Genomic DNA, 19324 nt, shown 5'->3' with positions numbered 1-19324 from the left:
CAAAATTCGCCATTTCTCAAAGCATTTGATAAAATTCTATTTTGATTAAACTTAATTTGTAATTGCTAGGCATTTCTTCTGCTTCATAATTTCAGTAAAAATACTAGCTGAGATCTCTTCATCATCTTGTTTTTTGGTATGGTTATTTGAAAAAAGCATTTTTATTATCATAGAATGTTATTGGAAAACTAATATAAAATCATATCATATCTCTACTGAAAGAAGAGAAAGGTGTAATAATAGTCAACAAAATATTTTCTTCTTTCTAAAGAACGTTAAATATTATTTAAAAAATTCTTCCATCTAATCTCCTATCTTAGAAATTCTGGAAATATTTTATCTATTTAGCCAAATATTCTGTCAGAAAAATGTGATAAGCATGTACATCATTTTTTGTATTTTTTAATAATGGATATCACATAGTTAGTTTGAAATAAGAGGTCTACTCCAAAAAATGTTAACTTTTACCCTATATTATAAATATTATACATATAAATAAATATTATAGATGTATGAAGAAAGTTTTCATCAAGTCCAAAGTGGATATTACATGGAACTTTGGCTCAGGGCTTATTATATTTAGATCTTATATTGGAATAGTACTAACTCGTATGCTAACATTGAATGAATTTTATTCTGAATTTAGCTAAGAATTTTGAGTACTCAGTCATATATCACTAAAGCCATTAGAGAAATGTATAATATATGCTATAATCCTCATTTAAGAAAATCAAGTTAGAAAAATATTACATATATGAAAATACAGAGGAATAAAAGGAACAAAAGCACAAACAATTGGATGTTGTCCAATCTGCATGGTTTTCAATGTACTAAATCACTGTGATGTTCTTCGAGGATGGCCAGATCATTTCAGGTTATGTGCACTATGACAAAAGAGAGTTGACATATTCCTGAGGCAAAACTGTAAATGAATGTTATCTTTCGCCCGTGAATGTGAACTGTTTCAGATCCCCTTTCCTCGGAAGCAGGATGGAAAAGTATGCCACATGAATTGAAACTGTGGCCTTATTCATCTGCTATAGCAATAACACACCTTGGTCAGAGCTATTCTTGGTCAAACCTGAAGCAGTTTACAGTTATTCTCCAGGAATCATCTGGTCTCAGCAGGGTCCAGATTGGTGAATTAAACAGAAATATGACATGGCCCACCCTCGTCTCTCCTCATCCCACCCATCCCCAGGATATAATAGTGTGTTTGATTTACTCTCAACTAGGGTTTCAGAAGGTTTTGGCCTTCCCAATTATTAAAGCTGTTGTAGCTCTTAGCAGTGAGACGAGAGACCTAATGTGACGTTACTTTAATTGACAAGTATAACAATTTTGATATTGTGGTTGAAGACTAGGAAAATAGTCAGTAACTGGGTCTGTGACCTCGGTGGGCCCACTGTGAACTAGACTTGAGCCAGGCTTCATTTTTTCCCTCGTCACAGTAAGTCCCACTGTTACATCTTCAGGTGTCAGTTTCAATAAAGAAACTGTGTCCAATGCCCTTGAAATGAGTGGTGATTCCCTCCTCCACAGTGCACAGTAAACTGGGTAAATAGCCATAGTTCCCACTGGAGAAGGACTAGGGTATTCATCACAGTATTATTTGCCTGGATGGTGCAGGATACTTCTTTCTGGGACCTGGCCACCTCTGCTGTCAGTAGATTCCAGATATGAAAATTAGGTCATGTCTGGGAACTGACCAAAATATTGTGACTTTTAGTAGGAGTGACTCCCCTCTGCTTCCTGACCTTATTCTTCTTCCCTGGGCAATGTTCCCTTTCAAAATTCTATCCATTCTTTAAAAAGGTCCTAGTGAAATCCTACTACCTCCCTTTATTCTCATCCTTATGACCTTAGCCAGAATGAATCTCTTCCTCTTCTAAATACCCATAGACCTGTGCTACTCACACTATGTTTTATGTTATATTTATTTTTGTAATCTTTTTTGCAGATCTTGACTACCATTGAGGCAGAAATGGAGTCTCATTTGTCATTTTATTGCTTAAAGTGCCCCTACATAGTGCCTTGAAGCAAGCTATGAAAGTTTACTGACATGATTTTAAATACATTAGCTTTTCTTCACTACTTTATTAAAAGATAAAAGTGCATTTAGCCATGAAATAAAACATGTAAGTGTCCCACTGATATACTATTTTGTATATGTAAGCCTCTATACTAAAAGACAAAGATAGTTCCAAATATGTATAGAATTTTATGTATATCGAGTTTCCATTCTTTTTGATGTTAAAGATTAAGCTTCTGTTAATCAAATGCCAAAGTATCATTATTCAAATGTTGTTTCATGTAGATAATTTGTGGTAAAAGCCTTTCAGTGAATGAAATGACTCTTCGCACTTTGAAAGAAGAAGGGTACAAAGTTGCTTTCATTGGAATAGGTGAGTAGCTTACTTTTAAATATTTTTCCATATAATATTCTTTTAAATTTCCTGACAATATCCAGAATAGCTGTCTTCAGATATGCCCATGGTAGAAGTTATATCTGTTCAGAGAATAGCAGACAGAAATAAGTAGAAAAGGAAAATTACCTATTTTATAACTAGTTGTGCTGCCTCACCTTCATTATAGATAGACTTTAGTGAGACCATCTTTATCTTCCCATTCTCTCACCACTGCATCATCACCAGTGAACATCTCTAAGAGGTAAAGTGTTCTCAAGTCATGCCATGGAAGCTCAGAATTTTGGCTTAGAGATTTTTAGATGCTGTAGCTTTCTCTTTATGATAAAACAAATTGGCTAAGTTGTTAATAAAGGACAAAATTTGCTTGTCTTCTTCTATTCATTTTTTTTTTCAAAATTTCCTGAAGACTTCTCATATTCGTCTGAATTTCAAAGATGTATAATCATAGTTCTGAAAGTCGCATGGACAATATATAGCTGCTAAAGCACCTAATGTGTCTTATGGTTCCATATTTTACCTAAATATCCATGGGTATTGAGTTCTCTAACATTTTTTCATTCACTTATTATTCATTGAGAGACCAGAGAGAATAATTGGTTTAATTTAGTCTTTGTCTCATGAACTTTGTGTTCATTCTTTTATATGATAGTACTATGGACAATTATGGTATAAAAACAGGAAGTTCATCCTTTTAGTTTGTCTTTCTCTTCTGCAGTTCACACACTTTAAATATGAATATCTAAGTAATAAATCTACACAGAGATGAAAGCTGTTCCATCTCCTTAAGTGATCACACACTGGATAACCTTTGTTTTGGAGCTGTGCCTTTTTATAGCATTCCTAGAATGAAATAATCAGGAATACTTCTTAGCCTACTAAATTTTCTTATCAGGATGCCATATAATTCCTTTCTAGATAACTGCTACCGAGTCTAAGACTATTTCTATCACTCCCATTATACAGACAAATATTATGGAGAGGAAAATAAATTTTCACTATTTTCCAGCTTCTAAATGACTGTATTGAACCACCTTCCTCTCAGAAGCTTGAATGCCATTGTTGTCACCATTTCTCTATATTATCTTCATTTAAGTACAATAACCATTGTGTAGATCAAGAATAGGAAGGAGAAAGTGTCTTATATTTTCCCTAAGTTTCATTTTTAGAGGCTATAATTATAGCATCTTTGGCTTTACTTTTTAACTTCACAGTCGTGTTGAGAATTTAACGTGAATAAGGCAAATATCTATCAAGTATACTCTACTAATTTCACTAGTACTGGTTCAGCAAGTTGCTATTACTCTCAACAAGCACCTGTTCAAAAATATTTAGCTAATAATAAATGGAAAATTTAATCAGGCAACAGGTCCAAAATATTGATGACATTTTCAAATAGCTGTTTGAAAATCAGTGTTGTGGTTTTCTACAGCAGTTGTATAAAAAAGATATGATTTCCATTAATTGCATTGTATATGCCAGTGCAGTTTTGTGGATCTTTATGAACGTTGTCTACAAAAGATCTCTCTACTGAAGAGATAGAGACCAAATAAATAACAATACATCGAAATATCTCCAAATCAATTTAATAAGAGGCCAATTATAACAAAAATTTGGAATAATTAAGTGGTTTGTCACTCTGAGTAGTTTTACCCATAGCAATATCTTCCATCTGTAAGAATCAATAACGTTTCAGTTTTTTTCCTTTTATTTCATTCCATTAGGTCCCCTTACATATGTTATGTGATAATGTTACATTCATTCACAATACCCCATTTGACTCTGCTCCACGGTATGAATACAACATTTAAAGTGGGAGTCCTTTCATATTTATGTTGCTGTGCATTGTCATGCTGGGAAGTGAATCTTTTGACATTTTGGTGTAGTGATGTGTAGAATGAATTTATGTTCTATTTCAGAATTTTAAATTAATATATACAGGAAAGTTTCATCTTGTTAAAAAAAAAAAGCTTCCATCTGTAGAAGACAAGTAGCTTCATCCTCCAGGAATTGTTTATTTGACACTCTTGATTGCTGAGGTGGGAGTTGATGACCTTTCTGTTACCATATAACTACCTGTCACTGGGACAGCCTCACATCCTTTCATGCTTTTGTTCATTAACCATGCTTCTATATCCTATTTAAACTTTGCACACTATTTTATCTTCCTTTACCCACTCAGTTTGGAGAAGTCAGTTTTGGAATAGGAATTTCGTTTTACTTGGGATATCGCTTTGGGTACTTTAAGAAAGGACAACAATAGAGGCTTAAGCAGGATATGCATTTAATTCTCTCTCATCTAACAGTGTGAACCCTCCTTAATACCTGACTTTCATCTTCGATTTATAAGTGGCCATTTGTCCACATGCTGCTAACAAAAATGGGAAATAAGAAGGGGAACTCCTTTTCTTTTAAGTTTATGGCCAAGAAGTTGCACGTATCACTTCAGTTTTTATTGCATTGTCTACAACCTGATCATGTAAACATGCCTAGTAGCAAAGGGTACTGGGAAATATAGCCTTTAGCTGGGTGGACATATGCCCCATTAAACTTCTATTCCTAGAGAAAAAGAAGATGATAGATATAGAGAGAGAAAAGAAGGAAAAGTCTCTGCTATAGGTTTGCATCAATATTGGTATTTGGATTCCTTATTGAGAGAGATCAGTAAAGCACTTTATTAGGCAAAGAAAACTCTCTTTGAACTTAGTGCTTACATATCGGTTATGTGAGTTATCTAAAGAAAATGGAGTATTTTTCTCTTTCTGTAGTTCAAAATACAATATTATAGATCTTCTATATTTGTAAATTCTATCCATGCTATGTTATTTTGTCTAAGAGAAAAAAAAGTGACTTTATTTTTATGAAGTATGATTTATTAAGGTTATTACGGATGTTCTTGTGTTTCTGATTTTTAATATTGTGTGTGATGTTACTGGTGAAAAATTGCTCACTTTTAGTTTTTTTCCTAATACTAATAGAGTCTATTAAAAAAATTATCTCATCGTATGTGTATCAGTGTGAAACTTAAAGAGTTATATCTCTTTGCCCATGAGAGAATCTCCTTTAAGTAAAGTAAAGGTAAGTGAGATAAAACTCTGTGTCTTATTCAAAACAGATTGAGTTGTTTGGAAACAATTGGGATTTTTTTTAAAGACTCTAAAATTTTGGTATTTTTATTTAAATTAAAGCACATATACTGTCAATATTCAAAAATAGAGTTAGAACATCCACTGTAAAAAAAGACTTCTTCAAAAATACCTTCGGTTTGTATTGAAATCAATATAATGAATTACAACCATCATTTTTCTTCTTCTTTTTTTCTTTTTACAAAAATGAACATAAAATAATAGAAAATTTCAAAGTGTGTTACACATGGTTAGAGTGTTTTGCAACAAATGTGTTTCAGTTGTGTATGTATGTTTTTTTGGTGTGTGTGCTTGCAAATGCACACTGCATATGAAAAAATATTTTTAAATGTGGCTTAATAGTCAATAATAGAAAGTCAGTGCTGTACAGTGTAAAAACCCCGAAATATTAAATGCCTCTTTCCCATAGCATGCCCAACACCTGTCATTAAGTAGCTGTTGAGTGAATTAAATAAGTATTGAATGACTGCAATGTTACAGGCACTGTGCTAAAATTAAAAATATAAATAAATCTGATTTAATCTTTAGCTTGATTTTAATTTCAGTCAGGAGAATTATAAGAGAGTCAAACGAAGCAATATTCATACAATTTGAGGAGTGAGAAGTGGTAGGGGTTGGCTGGGTCTGAATATAGTATTTCTTTTTTCTTTAAAATCCTTTATGTGATTATATTCTAGAACCACCATTCTAGATGACTGAAGAGTTGAATTCTTAGTTTTTAGTTTATATGAGCCCGTTTTCTTTCCCTTTCTTGATTGTCGATTTTCTGGTAGTTTACCTCTTGTATTCCCACAAAACATGGCAGTGTTGAAAAGGTAAAACAAGCATGCAATAGAAAGAACATACACTAAGACACCCTCAGATAAATGGCAAGACTTTTTATATTCTTCTGACAGATATATATTTTTTTCTGTATGTTTGGTTTTAATACTCAAGAGAAAGAAAGGATTACAGGGGAAATGGCAGTAAAATCTATTATTATAGCCACAGTAGACACAAAGGGAGCAGAAACTGCGGAAAGATGTAGAGAGTTAACTGTCTCACAACCACATGCTTTACTTGTGTCTACTCCAAAGATTTTTTGAAGATTCATTTATCACTATCACCATTCCCCTCCCTTAATGCTGCTGGACCACTGCTGTAGCCTCCTAACCAGTCTCCCTGGCCATAGTTATACACACAATAGAAATAGTAATCTTTATAAAATTTTATCTCGTCATGGCATTCTCTCATTAAGTTCCTCCCCCCTCCCCCACCACCATAGCTCCCTATTTTCTTCAGTATAGAAGAAGAACTCCTTAAAATAAGATTTGCAAGATTCTTTGTGATTTGGTCAAGAGCTTATGTTTCCTGGCACTTTAACCATTAAATTGTGTGTTTCAGCCATTTTGAACTGTGTCCAGTTTTACTTCATCTCAAATTTTTATCTCAATTTTTGGACACGGTGTTGCCTGGAACTGTCATTATTTTCATACTTAAATTCTTCACTTCCATGTCTTTTCTTTTTCTATTTAAGATAATTCTCTTGTAATAATCAACTCCCTACCTTCACTCTTTAGCCTGGATAAATGAAGCCGTTCTCTTACTCTCAATTCTCAAACCATTATATTCTTGTTCCTTTTCTAGATGTCCACACTGGACTTTGTAATGTAGCACTTATTTCCCTGAATGTTTTATAATTGACTGGTTTACATCTTTGTTTTCACTGCTAGAAGTTAGACTCTTATAGGCTGAATACTCTGTCTGCCTTATTCATAGGTCTTCAGCGCTTAGCCATGTGCCTGGCATGTAGTAGGAACTCTATGAGGATTTTTTAATTGTTGATTTTTAATGCAATTGTTTTGAGTATTTACCAAAATACATTGATAGGATGTTAAAACATGTTGCAATTTGGGGGGAGGTGGGTATTGTAACACTGACCAAATATGGGAGGAAATAGATGTTATGTTATTATAAGGTTCATATTATACTACAGATAAAATAAACAAGTGGGAGTAATGATATTAATGATGGTGATATTAGTAGTAGTAGCAGCAATAGCTAAAATATTCCATGCTCAATTCTTTTTTTTCTCGATTTTTAATATAACCTATGCCATTAACTCTTAAAGTAGCCTTTGAAGTAATTAACTCTATTTTATGGATAAGAAAATTAAGATTAAGAAAGATCAAAGAAAACTAGTAAATGGCAAACAAAGAATAAGAGAATTTTATAGAAAAGGTAGGAAAAATGCAAGCATCCATACTTCAGTATAAAAAGCTCTTAACAGACACAATTACTCAGAGCCAACAAGTTAACTCATGACACCTGACTACACTGAGGTGCCTACCTGAAGGATCCTGAACACAGTACCTCACACTTTGCAAGAATTAGTCTTTATATTTAACCTCACTTTGTGTTGCCACCAATTGTTTTTTTTTTTCAGTTACCATCAGAAAAGATTATTTTTGAAATGTGATGATTCCCAAATATTATAATAGCTGAAGAAGAGATAATTACAATTATAAAAATCCATTGAGAGATTGTGGTATTAAATTTGCTACAGTATGGCCTTTAGTTAAATCTCTTGTGCCTTCTTAGAGTCAGAATTCCTCTCTATAAAAGTTATTCTTAATTAACTTCTTAATCAGGAGTTTCTAATTTGTACACAATCAGATATACTTTACATTTATTTAGAAGAAAATGCAATAAGTTTTTTAGCCCACCCTTTTTACTTCTGTCCACAGGTAAAAACTGAAGTTGTTTAGGGATTATGCACAATTCTGAATTGATTATTTTAAAATAATAAACCTGACTTAATTTTAATTTAAAAAAGGGCAAGAATATTTTGCCAATCCACTTTTTTAAAAATTTGTAATATTGTCTAATCTAGTGTCACTTATAAGTACTCAGTTATAATTGTGAGATAGCTTCCAAGAAATCAGAAGTGAGGGAAGTAGAATTCCAGCTGAGAGTTCATTAAATCATCACTTAATGAGCTCAAGCAAACCCCCCCAGAAAGAGATAAAATAGATGTAGGGCAATTATTCTTTGATCATATTAACATATCTATAGAAAGTACATCTTAATCTTCAGAATCAGGTAATAGGGACTGTTAACCTGTACAATTATAGGAAGAATATATATATGTATATATATGTATATATATATATACATATATATACTGGTACTGTCTCTTTAAAAGCACCTGAATCAAAGGACCTGGATTCTTTGAGCCCATATTATGAAGATACAGGTTAATCCATTGTAAAGACCTGTAAATCTCCTTGTTCTGATTCCAAGTTCACCAAGCTGACATTGATTCCTAAATAGTTTGGTTATAGTAGGAGAATGCTAATCACATCATTAAGAGTAACCCTGGTCCTTGTAATGGTAATCTGTCACCCCAAATCACTATGCGTCTCTTAATAATATGATAGTTTAATATGAAAAACTCTCATGTGAGGTAACACTCGTACAAACTGTAAATGTCTCAATTATTTTTAGTGGCTATCACTGCATTCAGAATAAGTCAAATTTTCTTAGTATGGCTTTCAACTGGCTATAATAGCTGTCCAAATTTACCACTTTAACCTTAAATCTACTACTGTATAGGCCTCTTCGACCACCAGATATCTAGCCATTTCTCAAAAGTAACCTATACTCAGAGTTCTGGTCAAGATGGCTAAGTAAACACTGTGCTCATCTCCTCCCATGACTAAGTAAACACTGTGCTCATCTCCTCCCATGACCACATTACAATCACAACTAAAATATACAAAAGTCAACTTGGAGAACCCTCCAAAGACTAGACGAACAGAAGTCCTATAACTAAGGATATAAAGAAGCCACCTTGAGACAGGTAGAAGGGGCAGACACACAGAATGGATGGGTTCCGCACCCACATATGGCAGTAGAGAATTGGAAGGGAAATCTCAGTTGCAGAGGCCCTCCTGAACCATGAGGGACCCCAGCTCCACACTGGGTTCTCCAGCTTGGAGCACCAATGCCAGCAAAAGGAGCCCCCATAACATGTGGCTATGAAAATCAGCAGGGATTCTATCCACCTGGGTGAGGTGGAAGGTGCTGGAAACTCAGACATCCTCTTAAAGAGCCAGCTCACAGACTTTCTCTCCCAGGCACTCACCCCGGGCTCTGGTGGAGGGACAATGCCTGTGGAGATACCAGAGACATACAGGGAGAGAATGAGTTGTGTGGCTACAGGGTGAGGGCTAGAGGGATAGCTGCCATTGTCCCTGTACTGAGACCTCCTCCTGTGTAGCCAGAGGGCAGACACCACCTTACCTGTGTGGAGCCCTTTCCTCCCACAAGACCAAATCCGAATTTTCTTTGGCCTAGTGAGCCCTGCTCACTCCACCCTGGTGACTCCCTGGGGCTTCGCTTCATCCAACTTGTGCACCAAGGAGGATTTGGGGTGTCTGGGAGGCAGCTATTGTCAACCTATGCTGCAGTCTTTCTTGGACAGCTCTAAGGGGTCTGTGAGGCCCAGGCAGGTAGTGGCTGGCCTCGGTAGGCTCGGAGACTTGTGAAGCAGTCCCAGGCTCAACACTAATGCCAAATCTGAGTGACTCGCTGAGGCCCTGCCCACCCATCTCATAGGACTCCAGAGGCTGTTTGGGCAGCCTGCAGGCAGCCGATGTTGGCCTATATTGCAATGTTTCTTGGACAACTTTTGGGAGTTGGGACCCCGCCCCCCAGGCAGGCAGCAGCTGGCCGCTGTGTGCTCTGGGCCTTTTGTAGAGTGTCCTCAGGATCAGAATTGGCATCAGATCTGATCTTCACTAACCCATTGAACACCACTCACTCCACGCAGGTGACTCCTGAGACTCTGCCTCACACAACTTTTGTACTACTACCTGAGCCTCTGTTAGCAGCTGAGCCTTATGGATACTGGCAGGTGGTGGCAAGCCTCGAGGCTCCCTGGGCTTTTTGCTGAGCTGCCCAAACATGATACTGGTGATAGCTGGCCTCAATTTGCAGCATGGCCTATATCCCGCACCTCCAGGTTCAGCACAGGCAGATACCAACTTTGGATAACTTTGTGGTCTCTACCAGATAGCCCTGGACAAGTCACAGAAAGTGGATGACCTTTGCCTTCACAGGAGCCCCTTCCAAGAGGCCCCAGAACCAGCACACCTGATGGCCGGCTTCAAACCATAACAAAACACCATCTGATTAGCCCCACAAGTGGCACACCCAAAGGGTGCTCTCAGCAGACACCTGAGTCCACTGGAGTGATCCATCATCAGTACCTCCTCACAGTACCTTGTACACTCTGGTTGTGGCCTGTCCTCACAGCCAGTAAGCCTGAGGGTCAGTCGCACCCACTGATGTACCAGTAGCAATCAAGACTCAACTAACAACAAGAGGGCACATACAACCCACACAGAGATACAGCTGGATCATTTGGCTCAGGTGACCAGGGAGACTGTAACACTAGGCCAAATAGGACACCTACTATATAAGGCCACCCTGCCAAGACTGGGAAACGTAGCAGATCTACCTAACACATAGAAATAAACACAGAGAAACAGCAAAAATGAGAAAGTAAACATGTTTTGAATGAAAGAACAGGAGAAAAAAAAAAAGAACTAAACAAAATGGAGACAAGCAATCTATCAAATACAGAGTTCAAAACAATGGTTATAAGGATCCTTAAGGAACTTCAACAAAGAGATAGCAAGCATAAGAAAAGGACCTAGAAATCATAAACAAGAACCAGTCAGAAATGATGACAACAAAAGCTGAAATGAAGAATATACTAAAAGGAATCAACAGCACATAGATGAAGTGGAGGACTGAATTAGTGATTTAGAAGACAAGATAGCAGAAAACACAATCAGAACAGCAAAAAGAAAAAATTAATGAGAATAGTTTAAGGGACCTCTGGGACAACATCAAGCAAAACAACATTCTTATCATAGGGGTACCAAAAGGAGAAAAGAGAGAGCAAAGGATTAAGAACTTATTTAAAAAATAATGACTGAAAATTTCCCTGACCTGGTGAAGGAAATAGATATACAAGTCCAGGAAGCACAGAGTCTTAAATAAGATGAAACCAAAGAGGCCAACTTCAAGACACATCATAATTAAAATGTCAAAGATTAAAGACAAAGGATCTTAAAAGCAGCAGAGAAAGGCAGTTAGTTACCTATAAGTGAGCCCCCATAAGACTGTCAGCTGATTTCTCAACAGCAACTTTGCAGGTCAGAAGGGATTGGCAGGAAGTATTCAAAGTGATAAAAAGCAAGGACCTACAGTGAAGACTACTCAGCCAGGCTACCATTTGAAATTGAAGGACAGATAAAGAGCTTCCCAGGCAAGAAAAAGCTAAAGAAATTCATCACCACTAAACTAGCATTACAAGAAATGTTAAAGGGACTTCTTCAAGAAGAAGGGAAAATGAACAAACAAACCAAAGAACATACATCTGATAATAAAATGACAATAACTACGTACCTATCAACAATCACTTAAATGTAAATTGGATTAAATGTTCCAATCAAAAGACACAGAGTAGCTGAATGGATAAAAAAACAACATAGTATTGCAAGTTCAAGCCACAGCAATCATACGAGGAAAAGAAATTAAAAGCATCTAAATTAGAAAGGACGCATTATTTGCAGATGACATGATAATATATATATAGAGAGAGAGAAAAAGAGAACCCTAAAGATTACACTGAAAAGCTATTAAAACTGGTAAATGAATTTACTAAAGTAGCAGGATACAAAATTAATATTCAGAAGTTTGTTGTATTTCTATACACCAATAATGAACTACAGAAAGAGAAATTAAGAAAACAGTCTCATTTATAATTCATCAAACAAATAAATAAATAAAATGCCTAGGAATAAATTTAACCAAAGAGGTAAAAGACTTATATTCAGAAAAACATGAGACTTTGAAGAAAAATTGAAGAAGATACAAATGGAAGCATATACCATGCTCATGGATAGGAAAAATTTACCTCATTAAAATGTCCATACTACTCATTGCAATCTGTAGATTCAATGCAATATTATCAAAATAGCAATCACATTTTTCATAGAACTATAGCAAATAATCTAAAAATTTATATGGAGCCACAAAAGACCCTGAATAGCAATCTCGAGAAAGAACAAATTTGGAGGTATTATACTGCCTAATATCAAACTATACTACAAGGCTATAGTAATCAAAACAGCATGGTATTGTTCTGTTCCATTGATCTATGTGTCTGCTTTTATGCAGATACATAGATCAATGGAACAGAATAGAAAACCCAGAAATAAATCCATGCTTGTATGGTCAGTTAATCTAATACAAAAAAGGCAAGAATATACAATGAGATAAAGACAGTCTGTTCAATAAATTCTTTTGGGAAAACTGGACAGATACATGCAAAAAAAAGTAACTAGACTACCTCCTTATGCCATATACAAGAATAAACTAAAAATGGATTAGACTTAAATGTAAGTCCTGAAACTAAAACTCCTAGGAGAAAATGTAAACAGTAAACTCTCTGACATTGCTCTTCGTAATATTTTTTTGTGATATGTCACCTTGGGTAAGAGAAACAAAAGAAAAAATAAACAAATGGGACTACATCAAACTAAAAAGTTTTTCCACAGCAAAGAAAACCATTAACAAATTGGGAAGACAACCTACCAAATGGGATAAGATATTTGCTAACGATACATCTGATAAGAGGTTAATATCCAAAATTTATAAAGAACTCTTGCAACTTAACACCAAAAAAAAAAAAAAAAACAAACCCAAAATAATCCAATTAAAAAATGGGCAGAGAATCAAAATAGACATTTCTTCAACAAGGACATACAGATGGCCAATAGACATATGAAAAGATGTTCAATGTCACTAATCATCAGAAAAATGCAAATTAAAACCACAATGAACTATCACCTCACATCTGTCAGAATGGCTATCATCAATAAGTCAACAAACAATTAGTGTTGGTGAGGATTTGGAGAAAAGAGAACCTTCCTACACTGTTGTTGGGATTGGAAATTAGTGCAGCCACTAAAAAATTAAAAATAGAACTACCATATGACCCAGAAATTCCGCTTCTGGGTATTTATCCAAAGAAATACAAAATGCTAACTCAAAAAGATACATGTACTCCTATGTTCACTACAGTGCTATTTACAATAGCCAAGATATAGATGCAACCTACGTGCCCGTCAATAACTGATTGGATAAAGAAGAGGTACTACATATATACAATGGAATATTACTCGGCCATAAAAAAGAATATCTTACCATTTGCAACAACATAGGTAGGCCTAGAAGATATTAATTACACTAAGTGAAATAAGTCAGACAGAGAAAGACAAATACCAGATGATCTTATTTATATGTGGAACCTAAAGAACAAAATAAACAAACATAAACAGACTCGTCTAGGCAGGGAACAAGCTGATGGTTGCCAGGTGGGATAGGGGTTTTGGCGGGGGGCGGTGAAAACGGTGAAGGGATTAAGAAGTACAAATTGGTAGTTACCATATAGTTATGGGGATGTAAAATAAAGCATAGAGAATATAGTTGATAATATGGTAATAACTATGCTTAGCTCCAGGTGGGTGCTAGACTTGTCAGGGAGAATCACTCTATAAATTATATGTCTAACCATTTTGCTATGCACCTGAAACTAGTATAAAATAATATTGAATGTCAACCGTAATTAAAAAGTCAAAGAAGTGGGGAAGAAGTAAAATGGAATAAATGTTCAAATTTTCCTCTATAAAACAAGTCTCGGGAATGTGGTGTATAATATAGAGAATATAGTCAATGATATTGTGATAGCGTTGTACAGTGTCAGAGTGTTGCTGGACTTCTCATGGCAATCACTTGTTTAGGTGTATAAATGTTGAATAACTATGGTGTATACCTGAAACTAATACAATATTATATGCTAGCTATATTTTAATAAAAAATTTTAGAAAGAAAATGTAAACTGTACTCTCCCACCATTAGACTTTGGCTCATGCTCTTTTTTTTACTGAGAAGATTTTTCAATCTGTCTACACTTGGTAAACTTGATACTTACAATATTCATCTCAAATGCCACTTTTTATATAAGGCTTTCATAGTCATCCTGTTGAGGTAAATGTTTAGTCTGTGTTCATACATAGGAAAATGTTTTCTATGTTATTTATAGGACTGCATATAGTTTTCCTTTATTATTTTTAGTGGTGTGCACATATCCACTCCCTCACGTCAAGCATACTATATTAAAAAGCTATTAGTAGAGATTCGTTCTTTTTAATCTTTATATATTACAATTTCAGCATGTTATGTGACATGTAGAATGTGGATAACATCTTTGGAAGTAAAATAATTGGAAGAATAAAAAGAAAAGAGAAACAAAGGAAGAAATGAAGAACAATGTAATAACTTCTTGAGAAATTTAGAACTATACTTGACCATTTAGCCTTTTTAAGTTCATGGATCTTATATCTTTTTTTTTCTTTTTTTGATGAAATCGAAAGACATGTTTATGGTTTTGATTACCCACTCATAGGTAATGAATTTCAAATTCTAAATGTGATAGTTAATGTCATTCTTTCATTTATGCTTTATCATTACATCAAGCATTACATTGCTTTGTTGAATATTAGGTATTTTCTTTGAACATTTTGGTAAAGGTAACATTTGCTTGAGGGTTTTTAATATCTATTGTATGATGAAAATGGTGATATAAGAAAATATTTTTAAGTGGCTTTTTTTGCTGATAGAATTCTTGAAATATTGCAGATTTTTGGTAAATATCTAGGAATTAATTAATTGTTTAGTTAATTAAAATATATTTATTTTTTCCATATTACAGTCAAAAAAGGAAGTAATTTATTCAGCAAGATTATTTTAAAATAGTCTACAGTCCATGTTGTTTTTATTAAATATTTTCTATAAAAGAATGTAAATTACATTTTAAAAATATTGAATAATTTTCAATTCTTTGGATTTCTTTTGATGGAGAAATGAAAGAATTTTTATTATATTTCTATATATATATATCAAGAATGAAAATATATTTCACTTACACTAGTTGCTTAAATTAAAGGAGAAAAAAACTCGTTCTTTTTTCATCGTTCAAGCACCGTATATGTTTGTTAGTTGTTTCCAATGGCTTACTTAACTCTTACAAAGTAGTTGAAAAGAAAGTTGGAAAATTATTGGACCAACCAAAATGTTTTCTTTGAACTGCTGCTTGTGGCTGCCAGTTACATTTTCTTAAGAGTGAAAATTATCATTTGAACTTGGAAGGGGTTATTATTGAACATATGCTACGGGCATCATGATGGGGCTTTTTAAAATGTAGTCATCATCCTATGTTATAGTTTTGGGTTGTCTTCTAGAGGAAGAATGTTAATGTTGCAGAAAAACTTTAGAATAATTAATAAAATTAGAAGTCACTGAGGTAGTAGATATTGTCGTAGAAGAATTGAGGACACAACAGTACACCCTCCATCCCAATTCAATGAAGTTGAATCTGGAATTCACTGCTACATTGAATACCTATGAACAATACATCAGCGATTTTCAATTAGAGCTAAGAGGCATACTACTAGATAGCTTTATGCACAGTACAAATCACACAACTATGCTTATCTTACACTTTTGCAAAATGCTGTATACAAAAGTTGGTAAAATAAAGGACTTCATTACACACAAGGAAAGGAATTAATGAGAGGCTCGAGAAATGATATGAAAATGGCAGAGGCTGATGCAGGTTAGGGTAAACTAGGCAAAGTGCTATGTATGCTTTAGCTTATATTGTAGAAGTAATCTTCCCAAAGAATAAAAATGAGAAACTTTACAGGCTAATTTGCTTCTTATTGATCACTTATTTCCTATTTATCCAGGTTAGGCTATACCATCTTTGGCTACCAGCAGTAGACTACTATTCGTTTTCACTGACATTTAAATATCTTCTTTGATGTTAAATGTTTAAAAGCAGTATGTTCTATAGCAAGACCATCACTTTTAAGAGCAGACTTCATTAAGATACTGTATTTTAAATAATGACTGTATTTTAGAAGCAATTCAATTGAAATTTATATTAAATCAATTTTTCTCCAGACACTGGCTTTGAATTATCTAAGGGGTGTCCAGCAAAATCATGTTGTTTTAAATTCCCCAAGGCTCTATCGTGTGACACAAATTTACTTAACTGAATAAATAGAAGTTAATGGGGGAGAACTTAGTTTGGTTAAATTACTCTTTCTCAATTTCTTAAACTCGTATAACTTGGTAATATTATTTAAGTTATATAAGGAATTGAGAAAATGAGAAAAGCAATATGGCAGTCATGATTTATACCCTGAACTCAAATAACAACCCTTTAAAGTGCATTATTAAGCAACTTTACTATGGACATTTAAGGAAAAAATTTTTTAAAACAATTTATTTATTTATTTTTTATTTACTTACTTATTTGTCTTCAAACATGTATGTGATCGTCTGATTAACCATGCAGTGCCGCCTGGTATGCAAATGGGAAGAACATTTCACATCAGAGGCTCTGCTCACACCCACCCCCATATGCAAACTTACAGAGCAGAAAGTTAACAGATTCTCACTTTGCTTGTGTTACTGAGATAAATTGTGCATTCAGCTCTTAATTCATAAATTAAATTTGAAGAAGATATTGATATTTGGGTTAATCAAAGGTTATGTGAATACATCTAGTTTAGTGGAATCATATTTAATTGGAAAATCGCATCCTTGGATCTTTAAGTTTTTATTTTGTGTTTTCACTCTTTTTTATGTTTATTGAGCCTTAACATTTATGTTTCACTGATAAATTTATCAGTGCTGGAATAACATGTTTTAAAATTGACTGCTATTTTATTTCTCCGTGGTTAAGTTTCCTTTCTTTTGTTTTTCATAAAGACCATACCATAATCAGATGCTTTTCTTATATCTTTAACCTTATCATTAGCTGATCACATTTTAAAGTATACTTTTAAACTCTTGTCATATGTCTAGCACTATGCTAGGAATTATAGACTGCAAAATAAATTCAAAAGGTTATGAATTATTTAGAGAAACAATAAAACTACTTTAAGGCAGTTAGTAAATAAAAATTTTGTAGGTATGAATATAATAAATGTATAGCTAAATTTTTCAGATTATTCTTTGCATAAATTATTTTAATTCTCTCAAAGTAATTTTGGAAATATACTATTGATACTATTGATACCTCTAGTTCACATGTACATAAATTGTGTCTAAGAGATGTTAAGTAGCTTTCTCAGCATTAGGAAGAACCTGGATTTGAACGGAGGTCCCTTTGAATCTGAAGCCCTATTCTTAACTAATACTCTAAGATGACATTATTCATAAATAATGTTTTTAAAAAATCATAAATAGCCTTTTTAAAATTTAATTTTTATTGTGGTAAAATACACATAACATAAAATTTACTATCTTTACTATTTTATAAGTGCACAGTTAAGAGGCATTAAGAACATTCACATCGTTGTGCTACTGTCACCACCATTCACCCACAGAACTCTATTCATCTTGCAAAACTGAAATTCTGTATCCAATAAATTCCCTATTCTTCCCTCCCCCACCTGCTACCAACCACCATTCTACTTCCTGTCTCTTATGAATTTGACTACTCCTGGTTCCTCATATAAGTGGAATCACATAGTATTTGTTCTTTTGTGCTGGCTTATTTCACTTAGAATAATGTCTTCAAGGTTGTAGCATGTGTCAGAATTTCCTTTATTGTTAAGGCTGAATAATATCCCATTGTATATATTCACCGTGTTTTGTTTATCTTTTCATTTGTCAAGGGATACTTCCTGCCTTTTAGCTATTCTGAAAATACTGCTGTGAATATGGATATACAAATATTTCTTCAAGTCTCTCTTTTCAGTTCTTTTTGGTATACCCACAAGTAGAATTGCTGGATTATATAGTAGTTCTATTATTAAATTTTTGAGATTTCTCTGTATGTTTTCCATATTGGCCACACCATTTTACATTTTCAGCAACAGTGCATAAAGATTTCAATTTCTCCACATTCTTGCCAACACTTGTTATTTTCTGTTTTTTTTTTTTTTTTTTTTTAGTAATACCCATTCTAATGGTTGTGAGGTGGTATATAGTGATTTTTAATACTTTTATTTGCATCCTACCTATTACCAATAGAAACTTTCAGTGATAATATAGAGGTAATAAATGTTAAAATTATGTCGATTAAGTACAGAATTAATTAACAGAATGGTTTAGCAAATAAGAACCTCTCTCAGCATAAATGAAACTGAGCTATCTTTTGTGATATTGTGAGGTCCTCAGTTGGGGTATATACCAAAAGGGTAAAGAGAGAGCGCCAAATTCAGCAAGACGATCTGTTTAAGAGGGGCAAATTGTGGAGAGGAATATTAAGTATCTTCTCTTTGAGCTTCTAAATAAAAAAAAAAAATGGTTTAAATGAGTTGGTAAATCTTTTCTATAAATAAACAGATAGTAAATTTTTTAGGTTTCATGGGTCATATGGTCTCTGTTGCAACTACTCAACTTTCTGCCTTTGTAGTGCAAACATAGCCATAGAAGAATATATGTGAACAAGTGAACATGGCTGTGGGTCAATAAAACTACTGTAGATGCAGAGCCAGATTTCACCAGCAACTGTAGATCATGGAATGATGTAAGAACATTAACTGTTTATATTTCCTTATAGTTGTGAGACAAGAGAATGCAATATAAATCAAGTTAACATTTTTTTTTTGATATGAC

General features: G+C 34.0%; 1 protein-coding gene across 3 annotated transcripts in view; it reads left to right on the top strand.

The window, feature by feature from the left end:
- Positions 1 to 19324, top strand: part of DPYD (dihydropyrimidine dehydrogenase) — a 701368-nt gene that overhangs the window by 198183 nt on the left and 483861 nt on the right. For all 3 annotated transcript variants that reach the window (XM_039869542.1, XM_039869543.1, XM_039869544.1), the window contains one exon: positions 2318 to 2405. In XM_039869542.1, coding sequence (XP_039725476.1) covers positions 2318 to 2405 — 88 coding nt within the window. The remainder of the gene's footprint in view (positions 1 to 2317; positions 2406 to 19324) is intronic.

The sequence above is a fragment of the Pteropus medius genome, unplaced genomic scaffold, assembly GCF_902729225.1.
Source record: "Pteropus medius unplaced genomic scaffold, Ma_sr-lr_union100, whole genome shotgun sequence".
Taxonomy (NCBI): Eukaryota; Metazoa; Chordata; class Mammalia; order Chiroptera; family Pteropodidae; genus Pteropus; species Pteropus medius.
Note: the sequence above shows the minus strand (reverse complement) of the source record. Positions and strands in the feature narration are given on the sequence as shown.